Source organism: Fundulus heteroclitus, chromosome 22 (genome assembly GCF_011125445.2).
Source record: "Fundulus heteroclitus isolate FHET01 chromosome 22, MU-UCD_Fhet_4.1, whole genome shotgun sequence".
Taxonomy (NCBI): domain Eukaryota; kingdom Metazoa; phylum Chordata; class Actinopteri; order Cyprinodontiformes; family Fundulidae; genus Fundulus; species Fundulus heteroclitus.
This window is the reverse complement of record NC_046382.1, coordinates 9211208-9223961: the sequence shown is the minus strand read 5'-3', so window position 1 is coordinate 9223961 and position 12754 is coordinate 9211208. Positions and strand designations below refer to the sequence as shown.

The 12754-nt window shown below is 38.8% G+C and overlaps 1 protein-coding gene across 1 annotated transcript in view; it reads left to right on the top strand.

Annotated features, from left to right (window-relative positions):
• Nucleotides 1-12754, top strand: part of blnk (B cell linker) — a 60991-nt gene that overhangs the window by 38697 nt on the left and 9540 nt on the right. The window contains exons 4-12 of the mRNA XM_021316339.2: nucleotides 5292-5357; nucleotides 7368-7414; nucleotides 7974-8011; nucleotides 8090-8198; nucleotides 8312-8403; nucleotides 8489-8558; nucleotides 8686-8760; nucleotides 11374-11399; nucleotides 11508-11536. Coding sequence (XP_021172014.2) covers nucleotides 5292-5357; nucleotides 7368-7414; nucleotides 7974-8011; nucleotides 8090-8198; nucleotides 8312-8403; nucleotides 8489-8558; nucleotides 8686-8760; nucleotides 11374-11399; nucleotides 11508-11536 — 552 coding nt within the window. The remainder of the gene's footprint in view (nucleotides 1-5291; nucleotides 5358-7367; nucleotides 7415-7973; nucleotides 8012-8089; nucleotides 8199-8311; nucleotides 8404-8488; nucleotides 8559-8685; nucleotides 8761-11373; nucleotides 11400-11507; nucleotides 11537-12754) is intronic.

Genomic DNA, 12754 nt, shown 5'->3' with positions numbered 1-12754 from the left:
GCCCACACACACAGACTGATATCTGCATTTTGATTCAGATCACACACTGGAGTACAAACTCTCTGTTATCAGAACTCTGAGTTACCGGGCGGACAAAGTTCCCTCTGCCACAGAGGAGAAACAAAAAGAACGTGTCAGGAAATCACTGCAGGCTTGTGGTTATCCAAACTGGCCGTTTGTCAAGTCGACCAACAAAACACAGAGGAGAAAGCAAAGAGACGTACCAACATTGTCATTCCATGTGTGTCAGGAGAATTTGCAACATACAAAACACAACATACCCGTAAATTTCAAACCTAATCACATTCTCGGACAGAAACCGGTTCATCCCAAAGACAGAACAGCCAAACCACAGCTGAGCGGCGTCGTGCCATCAGCTCGGGGGAAAGATCCAGCAGTCCTCCTGCACCTCAAGAACAAAAGACACTCTTTTGATGACAATGATGTCCATATTTTGGACAGGGAGAACAGATGGTTTGAAAGAGGGGTGAAAGAAGCCATGTTGCTCAAAAGAGAAAAGCCATCACTAAACAGAGGGGGAGGATTACGTTTCCATCTCCCCAGTGTTTACAGCTCGGTCCTCCCACACGTTCCACAGAGATAACATCAGCCTCTCATCATGATTCAAAATGGTCCTTAGATAGGACATTTTTCTGACCAACCTGTATAATCTGATTGAATTTGACTTTGGAAAGTACCTTGAGATGACATGTTTCATGAATTTGCCGCTATATAAATAAAATTGAAGTGAATTGAATTGGTCAGATGAGACAGAGATGGATGTTTTTTGATCGACAAGTAAAACATTTTCTGTAGGGGAAAAAAACCAAAACATTGCAGATCACCCTGCCCTCGCCGTCCTTACGGTGAAAGACGGTGGTGGCAGCGTCATGCAGCGGGAACACTTTTCTTCAGCAGGAGCTAAATACAGGCCAACATGTAGAGGCCTGAAAGGAGTTGAGACTGGGACAGAGGTTCACAAGGAAGCAATGAAAAGACATTTATAAAAAGTTGCAATGTTTATGAAATCTTTTTTCAACTACGACTCAAACGTTATGGCTCTCCTAACATAAAGTTCAAACTTATGAACTATGTTTGGGCTGTGGGAATTCAGCTTCTCTTGAATAAATGAAATATGTGAACTGTTCCCTACAAATACAACTCGTTGCTCATCCCATTCACTAATCCTTTCCATTATTATTACAGCTCATTGTGTAGTTGTCGAACCAGGAAATTAAAGTTAGAGTCACACAACATGTGCTGGCCTGCTGTTTCATTGTGTCGGGGTATTATGTGTAACTGCATGTCATGGTTTTGCTCACATGCTATAGGACGGTGATGTTGCAACACTTTCCACTGTCTCACATGGCGGGCCACAGACTGTGCCTTACAAAACTTTAAAACTGATATAGTGAAGCAGTTTAGTTCATTTATGTAGCAACATGTCGCAACAAACAGCTATAATTCACATCCAGGTATATAAAATCCAATTCAAATCCAAATCATCTCAGTTCATATGAATCGATGTAATTCCTTTATAATATGGTCACAATGCTATAAAGTGGAGTCAAATTCACCAGAGCATATAATGCCAGTTGGTAAAAAAAAAAAAAAAAAAAAAAAAAAAAAAGGTATCTGTAAAGTAAACATCCTGAGAAAACATCTGGTGACACTAGAGAGGAACCACTCCCCTTAAACAGGAAGAAACCTCCAGCAGAACCAGACTTGGTTTAGCCATCTGCCACAACCAACAGGACGTTGGTAAGACATGAAGCAGATTTAAAAAAAAAAAAAAACACGAAAACTAAGCCAGGTGTAGGTTTGACAAACAAACAGTAGACAGGTAATACCATACCATACCAATTCTATTTATAAAGCATACCCACAGGACCAATGTGCTATACACAATCACAAGATACAAACATGATCATTCATAAAGCAATAAGCACAACGGTATAGAAAAGTAGTGATAAAATTAAAGAAAGTAAAAAACAGTGAAACAAAGTCAACATCTCAGATAGTGTGATGGCAACAGTGTCGCCATCGCTGTCTCTGTTCAGGAAGGAAGCACAAGTAAACATTAAGGGTGTAACAACACACGGCTCCATTTCGATATATCCAGTAAATCACTAACAACGTCGATGCAAAATGAAAATGTCGATCCATATAGTCATTTTTTTTGTTTTTGTTTTTCATATCGCCATTTTTAAGATGCTCCTTTATTTTGAAATTCACAAGGCGTGAGACTGAAGCGAATGGGTGATTTGTTATTTTTATTATTGTTTTTGATTCAAATGCCTGCTTGGAAAAAAAATGGTTAAATCATATTTGTTTTTTGTTTTTTTTGGTTAATATCAATGTAAACAATAGTGTTAGATGTGCAGATGATATTCAATTCAATTCAATTCAATTTTATTTATATAGCACCAAATCATGAAACATGTCATCTCAAGGCACTTTTACATAGTCAGGTTCTATCATATTATACAGATTGGGTCAAATTATACAGATTGGTCAAAAATGTACTATATAAGGAAACCAGTTGATTGCATCAAAGTCCCGACAAGCAGCATTCACTCCTGGGGAAGCGCAGAGCCACAGGGAGAGTCGTCTGCATTGTACATGGCTTTGCAGCAATCCCTCATACTGAGCAAGCATGAAGCGACAGTGGGAAGAAAAACTCCCCATTAACGGGGATATTGCATTATGTTGATCACATTGATTGGAAATCGTAACAGATATCGGCAAATATCTGTCGTCGTCCAAACAAATCGACACAACATTGTATTGTGATAAAGGGGGCGATTTACACCCCTGGTAAACGTAAAAGCATTGAGCAAGGACTACTTTCTATGGGGAAAAAAAACAAAACTCGTACACACAGTCAATTGCAGCAATGCTACATTTGGTGGCCTTGCGCGGGAAAGTAAAAACAAAAAGAGTCGACAGGTTTGGATGCAACATTAGCTCCAGCAAAGTCTTTGTTGGTGGAAGAAACACAGAGAAAAACATATAAGCGTTGACCCAGGTGTACTTTCCATGGCAGGGGGAAAAAAATTATGAGAGTACACATAGTGAGTTCCAATAATAGCTCGATCAAAGCCGTTTCACCAGGAAATAGCCACCGCCAAACCGAGACGCACACGGCCAGGTGTCACTACCATGGAAAGAACTCCAAGTTAAATACGAGCAGTGCATGCAAATAATGTATAAATAGAGTATTGTGTAAAAATGCCACAGTGAGGAAATGTTGTCACCATGTCCTCCAGAAATCTAAACCTATGCTGGATAAAAATAACAACAACAGAGATAGCTGGGCATTGCGTCACGCGCTCTGACCTTTATCATAAGAGAAAATGTCTAATCTTAGAAGAACACATGTCGTTCTTTCAAAAAATACTGAGAGCCTGTTCCACAGAAGAGGAACCTGAAGACTACAAGAGCCACCATTCATATTACTTTTAAAGTTTTAGCAAAAGAGTAAATCTGCAGTCTGTAAACCTGATTATTTAGAGCTCTAGATGGAGAAGTGAAAATTAAAAATTAGATCCTGGATGGAGCGCTGAAGAGAGGCTGAACGTTAGAGAAGTACGATGTGTGCTTTGAATTGTCTACATGTGGAGGTGGACTCTAATTCCCATGGACGATGGACTAGCAGGATGTCTAAATTTACTCACCTCACAGAATAACCATACAACTTCTTGTTGTCCTTTTTCGGAGTAGCAAAAGGCTGTTTTTCTCACATGAATCATACACGGACAATGTCACCCCAAAGCCTGACCAGGGAATTATATGCGTGTTTCGCAAAACTCTTTCCTGTTTTTTTGGGGGGGGTTTTTGTTACTAATGATTGTGATCATGTGCTGTGCCAGCAGTTATCATTATCAAATAAAAATGAGTGTTAAAAAAAAAGAATACCACATGGCAACCGCATATGTGGTCAACTTCCTGACACAGGACAGGCTGCAGACTCATTTTCCTGAGGTCACTATAAATAGCTAAATCTTAGTGTTGCAACACGGTACTTTCCGTGACACAACAAACATGGCCACACTTTGATTGATCCCTCCGTCTATGTGCAGATATGTCTTTTATCACCCTATCAAATATAGGATGTTCTATTGCTGATGTAATATCGTGGCATGATTATGATTTCATGCCTTAACGGTTTGACATATTGCACCTAAAGGACAGCTTTCCCTTTTGATTGATATATTGATAGATCATATGTAAATGATGATATAAACTTATATTTCTTTTAGTTGTCTCTATGTTTCATGTAGTCTTATACAATTTGTAAAAAAAAAAAAGTGCAGTACCTGCTGCTGGAAAAGGCGACACTGAAGAAAATCACAAAACACCATGTGATGCAAGTAAGTGTGGTCAAAAACCAGAAGTGATTGTTGGTTTTCTCTGACTCAGGCATCTGCAGCAAAAGCACTCCCCCTTTTTTTTTTTTTTTTTTTAAGACAGACAGACAATCATACAGAGCGATCATTCGCTAACCTGCCAATAATCCGGCAGCACAGTCCAAACCTAGGGGAGCAACAAGGATCAAAAAATGTCAACTATTGGGTTTAATGTAAATATGGATACGTTGAATAAACTTGCGGCGCCAGCTACAGCAAAGATTCGGTAAGGAGTCAATTTTAAATACTAACTAACTAAGGTTTGGTTACTTCTGCAGCGAGGAACCAAACTATATATATATATATATATATATATATATATATATATATATATATATATATATAGAGAGAGAGAGAGAGAGAGAGAGAGAGAGAGAGAGATAGATAGATAGATAGATAGATAGATAGATAGATAGATAGATAGATAGATAGATAGATAGATAGATAGATAGATAGATAGATAGATAGATAGATAGATAGATAGATAGATAGATAGATAGATACTAACAGGTATTTCTTTTTCTGCAACAAGGAACCAAACTACTTTCTTATATATGTAGATATTATATGATAAGACTTTATACCCTGAAAGAGTAAAACTCTTTTTTTTAATCTTGTACTGAAGAATTATTAGATATTTCTGGAATACATTGTTGTGTCACTCAGAAGAATGGGGGAGTGGTGATCCGGCAACTGTCAGAGCAGGATTCAAGTTCTCCGGTTTGAATCCCACAGACTTACGGCTCCGGGTCCCTGATCGAGACCCTTAACCCCAGAATGCTCCTCTGGCGCTGATCACTATGGGTTAAATGCAGAGGACACGTTTCAGAGGAATGCACAAGGTTGAAATGACGAATAAAAATGACGACTGATTGATTTCAGGCAACTTCAGAAAATGGTTCAAGACATCAAGAAAAACGATGGCAGTCTGCTGAATAAAATCAGAAGGTCAGTCCCTGCGATGTCCCCGGCTTTCCGTGCATTCTTGGTACTGCAGTTGCTTCTTATGCCGTCTTTTATGTGTCCTCTTCTTGCACTTTGGATAAAATCTGATCGACACTGTTGTGTTGCTTTCAAAGCGCTTGTGAATAAATGTGTCTCCTGGCTGCATTCAGAAATGCCAAAGCAACGTGCGATTGAAACATGTCTGTCAACATGTGCTGGACCATGGGACGAAACGTTTTTAGATACCTCCTGATCTAAAAATTCTCCGTGTGGTTTGCGTACAGGACATGCATCACTGGAGAATGCCAATTCCTCTTTCACAAACGTCGGAAAGAAAGAGCACCGCGTGGAACAAAAATACCTAAAACAGATGGCTGCTCTCTCACTTTCCTTTCCTGAAATGAGCCGGCCTCAAAACTCACCAGCATACATGCAAGAGATGATATTCATTCCCATCCTGCTTTGCAAATACACACCCGGGTCTGATTAATTTCAGTGATTTGCCTACCAAAGCTAGACTCCCATGTTGTACAGATTCATTACACACAGATTGGCGTATTTCCAAGATTTTATTTCTGGTTTTTGCAATGATTGTGGCTTATAGCTAATGAAAACCCCAAATATAACGACAATTAACACCAACGAGGCAAAGGTTTAATGCCTCAACAGCCTCTGAAGACTCTCCTATATAGGATGTGAGCTACAGCCGTCACAATCGTTGTCTTAAGCCACAATTGAACCAGAGACGACTTCCGAACCATCTCATATAAGTAATTGTATTACATTTGGAAATTTTTGGTCCCGGAGCCAGGAGGAAGAGGGGGGAGGCCCAGAATCCAAGTTACTTGAGGTCCAGAGTGAAGTGTCCACAATCAGGGATGATTTAGGTCACGTCAGCTTGTGGAGGTAACAGTAGCTGCATCTTCGCTGCGTTTTTGTTTAGCAGAGATTCCACCCTAAAGGGGGATATTAGCTGGGTTGCCGCTGACCTGAATGGTGGTTGGGTGTTTGTCTGCTTGGCTATGTCTCTTTCCTAGAGGAAGCCACCTTCAGGAGCTGCTATTGTGCTTCTGTCCTCTTTCTGTGTCTCTGCTCTGTCTTCTATAACCCCCAGTGGGTCGATGCAGATGAGCGTTCACACTGAGCCTGGTTCTGGTTCTGCTGGAGGTTTTTCCTTCCTGTTAAAGTGGAGTTTTCCTCTCCACTGTCGCTTCATGCATGCTCAGTATGAGGGATTGCTGCAAAGCCATCAACAATGCAGACGACTGTCCACTGTGGCTCTACGCTCTTTCAGGAGGAGTGAATGCTGCTTGGAGAGACTTGATGCAACCTGCTGGGTTTCCTTAGAGAGGAAACTTTCTGACCAATCTCTATAATCTGATTGAATTGGCTGTAAAGTGTCTTGAGGTGACATCTGTTGCAAACTGGTGCGACATAAATAAACTGATTTGATGATGGTCTGCCATGTTTAGCAAGTCCAAAGTTATACATTTTACAGTTATACATTTTAGAGCTGAAAAGTGACCAGGTCTTCCTGAACACCTCATCTGAGCCACAGGATGATCACCTCAATGCCACTTCATTGACCAAATAATTCATGCAATAGGAGTCCCAACCAATTGTTAAGTGCATATCCTGTAAAATCCATGTACACCTGTTTCTTTTCTTTTTTTTAAGTGGTCTTCCATGATATTCAGATCTTCTGATAAAATAGGTTTTGGGTTCTTATTAGCTGGTGGTCATAATCACCAACTTTAATAGAAAGAAAAAACACCTAAAATACATCAGTCTGTGTGTGGTTAAGCTATTGTTTCTTACCCTTTTCAATGAATTTGCTAAAATGAATGATCTTTTAAATTATATTCTTTCTTACCGAGACTCTGACTCTTACAGTCTCACAGCCCAGGCGCCGACTCTGGTGCAAAGAAAATATGTCTTCACAGATGCAGCAGATGTCACTAAATCCATACATTGCATATGATGATTCTCACTGTTGCTGTTTGTTCATGACAGACTGAAAACCAAACCACGTCCGAACGTTCCTGCCAGAGACTACAGAGGTGAGAATTCAGCTATTAGCTCCTCTTTTTTTTTCTGCGTTTATATCAAACTAAAATTTTTGAGAAATAGGAAACAACATTCATCACACAACGACGATAACCCAGAACGACTGGAACAATTAAAATGTAATCAAAATACCCAGTTTGATCAATCACACACAGTCCATGTGCACAGATTTGAATTCAGTCAATTGAAATGTTCTTATCAGGGCTTTTTTTTAGGTTAGGACTTCTGGTTCACTTCAGTTTCACTTCCCCAGCATTTGCCTGAGAAAATTTCTAAGCTATATTATTGCAGTTTTTGTTCAAAACGCATCGTAAATCTCTCTGCTGAAAGTCTATTTCACTGTTCGGGAGGTTTGGCGGCACGGTCCGCTTACCCAAACAGCAGCACGGTGCACTCAAAGCTACAGCATCTTTTTCAAATTAGACAAAGTGCTTCAACACCTGCACATTACGTGTTATTTTTTGTTTTGTTTTTTTTTTGTTTTTTAGGTATCCTGGGTATTCGGTAGGTTTCTGTTTCCCTTTATGATGGAATTATGTTCTGTGTTTGCAGGCTTTGAAGAAAATGATCAATGCTCTGATCCGGAATATGTAAGTCGCTGCATTGAAACTAAAAAGCCGGTCATTTTCGGCTTTTTGTTTGAATCATCACCAGCCTGTTGTTTCTAGAACGACCCATGCGACGACACACCTGACGATTATAACTATGAGCCTCCTCCAATCCAGAGGGAGTTCACCAGAAGTCCCTTTGCTTCATTGCCAAGGGGGGAGTATATTGGTCAGTGATTTTTTTTCTTTCCTGCTACTGGAAAGAATCTGAAATATTTTATTTACTCATCTGTTTCACACAATATGAGTCATGTTTCTTGTCTTTCGACTGCTTCTCTCCAGATTGCAATGCCCGACCCAGCCGACCACCAGGGAAGCCTCTCCCCCCTGTAAAAAGCTTCAAACAGCTGCCTCCTGAACCCCCCCATCCAGATGTGAGGCAGCTTCCGTTCCCTCAGTTTAACCTTTGCTTCATATTAATAAATGCCTTCAGTTAGATTAAAATTGTTTTAACTGCAGGATGACTACATCGACCCAGATAGCCAAGCTGATGATGACTACGTAGAACCCACAGAAAATTCATCTCCAAGTAAGATGTTCAGGGGAAAAACAGAAAAGAGCCGCATCGATACAATCGCCAGAGAACGCAAATTCATGTACGGGTTATTAATAATTTGACCAATATTTTTCTTGCCTCTCCTCATTTTCTACAGTAGAAGGTGGAAAACGAGCAGGAGGCGACTATCCCACATTGCCTCCAACTTTACCAGAGCGTCCATCCAGTCCTGACGGTGGGTACCACTTCACAAGGGTTCATTTAATAATGTTGATTATTTGAAACCTTACTTTTAACTTTGTAATTTATTTAGCCTTTTCTAAATAAATAGATGCAAATTTTTAATACACTGCGCAAACAGGGAGAAATTTAAAATTAATCAGGATTTGTTTTCCCCCTTTTTTGTGTCATGTCTGCAAATGTAGCATTAAGAATTGTTGTCTTAATGCCAAAAAGAGTTTTTTTTTTACTTTCACAAGTGGAGCTTTACTGCTTAATTTATACATGCAAAAAGCTTTTTTAGATTTTATGCTGGCACTATTTCATGTTCAATGGACACGTAAATGGGAAGGTAGAAGAGGGGAAAAAAGAAGTGAAACAGATTAGACAAAATGCTAAAAGAGAGAAAAGGTGAAAGAAGAGAGGAAAGGGAGAGAGCAGTATAACAGCTTCTCTTAAAAGGCTTAAAACAGCTTTGTTTGTGCAGCATGTACTGAGCTTGGATATTTGACTCGGCTTTCCTGACCTCCAAAATTTGCCTGCTAGAGTTTGATGTCTCTGACAGACTAAATAAACCCTTTTTCCACCTTCAGTAAAATGGACTCTGATATCAGACAACATATCAAGTCCTGAAGGTTAACCACTTTAAAAGAACCCAGGATTAGTCATTGTAAGGCTCGGTGCTGAATGTACAATATGTCAAAATGTGGAATGTGAAACTGATTTTGTACTTTAGTCAAAAAGCTAAATGTTGGCATCACAGAGGAACAACTCTCTGATTGGCTAATTTTAGTGGATAATTTGACACATTTCTAACCCTGGCAAAAAGTAGACCGGACTTGCACAGGTAACAGGTGATCTTACCAAATACCAAACTAACACATGGAGCTTGTATTAGTTGTATTACTTGTATTAAAAGCACCACCTGAATTCCACAAGGTAGCTCAGTTTGCTAAATGTCCAACAATTTCTGAGGTTCATATTACTGTCCTAACAGCACCTCGTAGCAAATGAAAGATGGCAGAATTTAAAATAGCGTTGTATGACAAAATAATTTCCCACCGTGGTGAAATGCAGCCAAACTGAGCTCACCACACAGCACTGGAGCTGGACGATAATATAAATATATATTGATTTATAGACATTGTATCAATGATTCTAGCCTATCATGTAGGTTAATATTACAGTCGTTACATCCTCCCAACCAATCACAAACACAGACCCACCTAAGCTCCGCCCCCTTCAAAAAGTTCAGAGAACAGGCGTTCTTTTTTCTTTTTTAAAAACTTTAAAAAAGAAAAAAGTAGTTTTGGTAAAAAGTTGGTAGAATAAAGGATTGAGTTTGAATTCAGCGTTTGTGGGTACTTTATCTAAAAATAGGTTGCTAAGCAACAACATAAATTGGTCAGGGCTGCACATCAATCAATATGATTTCCATTTTATTGATGTGATTTTTTATATATATATCGTCCAGCCCTACACAGCACTTTTATTTGCCATATGTGATGCAGAAAGTGCCTGCGAGACCTTTGGGACTGTCAAAACAGTCTCCCGCTTAGAAAGTACCAGCCCTTCTGATTTATTTAATAATGTTTACATGCTAGCATGCACAAATGCTATGTGTGCATGATAACAGGCATTTCTCTTGTGTATTGTGTAGCATTACATTTTAGCATGCTAACATTTGTTAATTGGGTTTTAATAACGGCTTTTAGCTAGTCCTACAGGTGTTAGGCTAAGGCTATAGAGGCTAACAGCTAAGTGGCTATAGTCTGACGGTAAATCCAAGTAGCTGAAGGATAAGGCTAGTTAAACATGTAAGATGCATGTATGCTCTGAAAAGTGTAAATCATAATGAAATATTAATGAAAATGTCTGATGGCTGCTACTGATAATAATGTGTACATGCAAGCATGCGCAAATGCTATGTGTGCAAATGCTATGTGTGCAAATGCTATGTGTGCATGATAACAGACATTTCTTTGTAGTTTGTGTAGCATTACATTTTAGCACGCTAGCATTTGTTAACTGGATGTAAACAATGATTTTTAGCTAGTCCTACAGGTGTTAGGCTAAGGCTAGTGGCTAAAAGCAAAGCGGATAAAGACAGAGTGAATCCATGTAGCTGAAGGATAAGGCTAGTTAAATATGTAAGACGCTTGTATGCTCTGAAAACTTAAAAATGTGATTAAATATGAATGAAAATGTCTGATGGCTGCTACTGATAATAATGTGTACATGCAAGTATGAGCAAATGCTATGTGTGCATGATAACAGGCATTTCTTTGTATATTATGTAGCATTACATTTTAGCATGCTAACATTTGTTAACTGGGTTTAAACAATGACTTTTAGCTAGTCCTACAGGTGTTAGGCTAAGGCTATAGTGGCTAACCGCTAAGTGGCTAAAGTCTGACGGTAAATCCAAGTAGCTGAAGGATAAGGCTAGTTAAACATGTAAGATGCATGTATGCTCTGAAAAGTGTAAAACATAATTAAATATGAATGAAAATGTCCGATAGTTTATTCAATTGCACGTCTTAGAAGAATAAAGGTCTCACAACATGGCTTCAAAGACAGAGGTGACCCTTCTGCTGCCTGACCGATTCTGTCTTTGTTTTTTTAACAGATTTATACGAAGAACCTGAAAAAGAGGTATGCTGTTGTAACTTCACCATATATCAGTGAACTATAATTATCCAACTGGAACAGTGATATGTGCAACACAGTTTTGTTACACTTTTATTTTTGTCACTTCTCCAGAAGGCATATACTCCTCCCCAGAAAAGCAGGTCAGTTTCAGACTTCGTCGCTGTGCCGTGGCTCCAGATGCTGTGTGTGCATCAGCAGAAGTTTTCACATGACTTGAACTTTTCCATTGTGCAACCACAACCCTAAATGCGTGTGTAATCGAAATGTAATGTGATAAAGCAATACCAAAAAGTGTGTTTTTCTAAAGTGGAAAGGAAAATTATTTTGTATCATAAACACAATTTTGTATCATAAACACAATTTTATCTGTGTTTATGATACTGGGTTTGATTCCCGGTTGTGTCAGGGAAAGAGCACAATGCTGCCACCACTGCTTGCACCGGGGATGGTATGCTCAGGGTGATGTTAGTTTTCACTTCACACACAGATGTTTTGAATTTAGGCGATAAAAAAGGCACTTTTGGCCTCAACAGAGTTGTTGCAGTTGCATCATACTCATGCATTCAGGTAATGAAGTAAACAGCGCTAAGTGAGATGTCCAAAGCTTGCGATATCTTTTTCTAACCTCACTTCCTGTAAATTGTTCCACTTTTTCTCTGCTTATTGTTTGCTATTGTTCTCCGACAAACCTCTGAGGCCTTCATAAAACAGCCGAATTTATGCTGAGAATAGATTACAGACATGTAGGCTAACGGCTGACTTTTTAAGGCAGTCGGCTCCACGTTATTTTATTTAGGGGTTTCATCCTCAATAGGCTGACATACGTATAAATACAACAGTTTTTATTTGTAAAACAAAATTAGAGGGCATTGATCATATTCCTTCCTTGTCACAGTTATGCACTATTTTGAGTTGGTCTGTCACAAAAAACAGTGAAGGATTTGTTCGTGATGCTATAAAATGTAAAAAAAAAAAAATAAAGATAAATTAAAAAAAGCCCCCAAAGTTATACGAAAACCTAAATGGAGATTTTAGAAAAGCATTTCTTCCACCAGAATTCCTTTAATCTATCTCGTCACACGCTCTAGAAATATATCTAAATGATTAAAACAGCTGCAACTGTACAAAAAGTGAAGACAAGCTGCTGAAAAAAAAACATTAATTATAAAACCTTGGTTGCAAAATGAGGAATCATAATGTATAAGTATTATGTCAGTCAGCCATTTCACAGCAATTTATGTTTATGTTTTTTTATACAGAACCTTGCAAAGGTATTAATACCCATTGTTAGTTTTTCACATTTTTACAGCAACTAATGGCAGTGTATATTATTAAGATTAAACATTACTGACCACCAA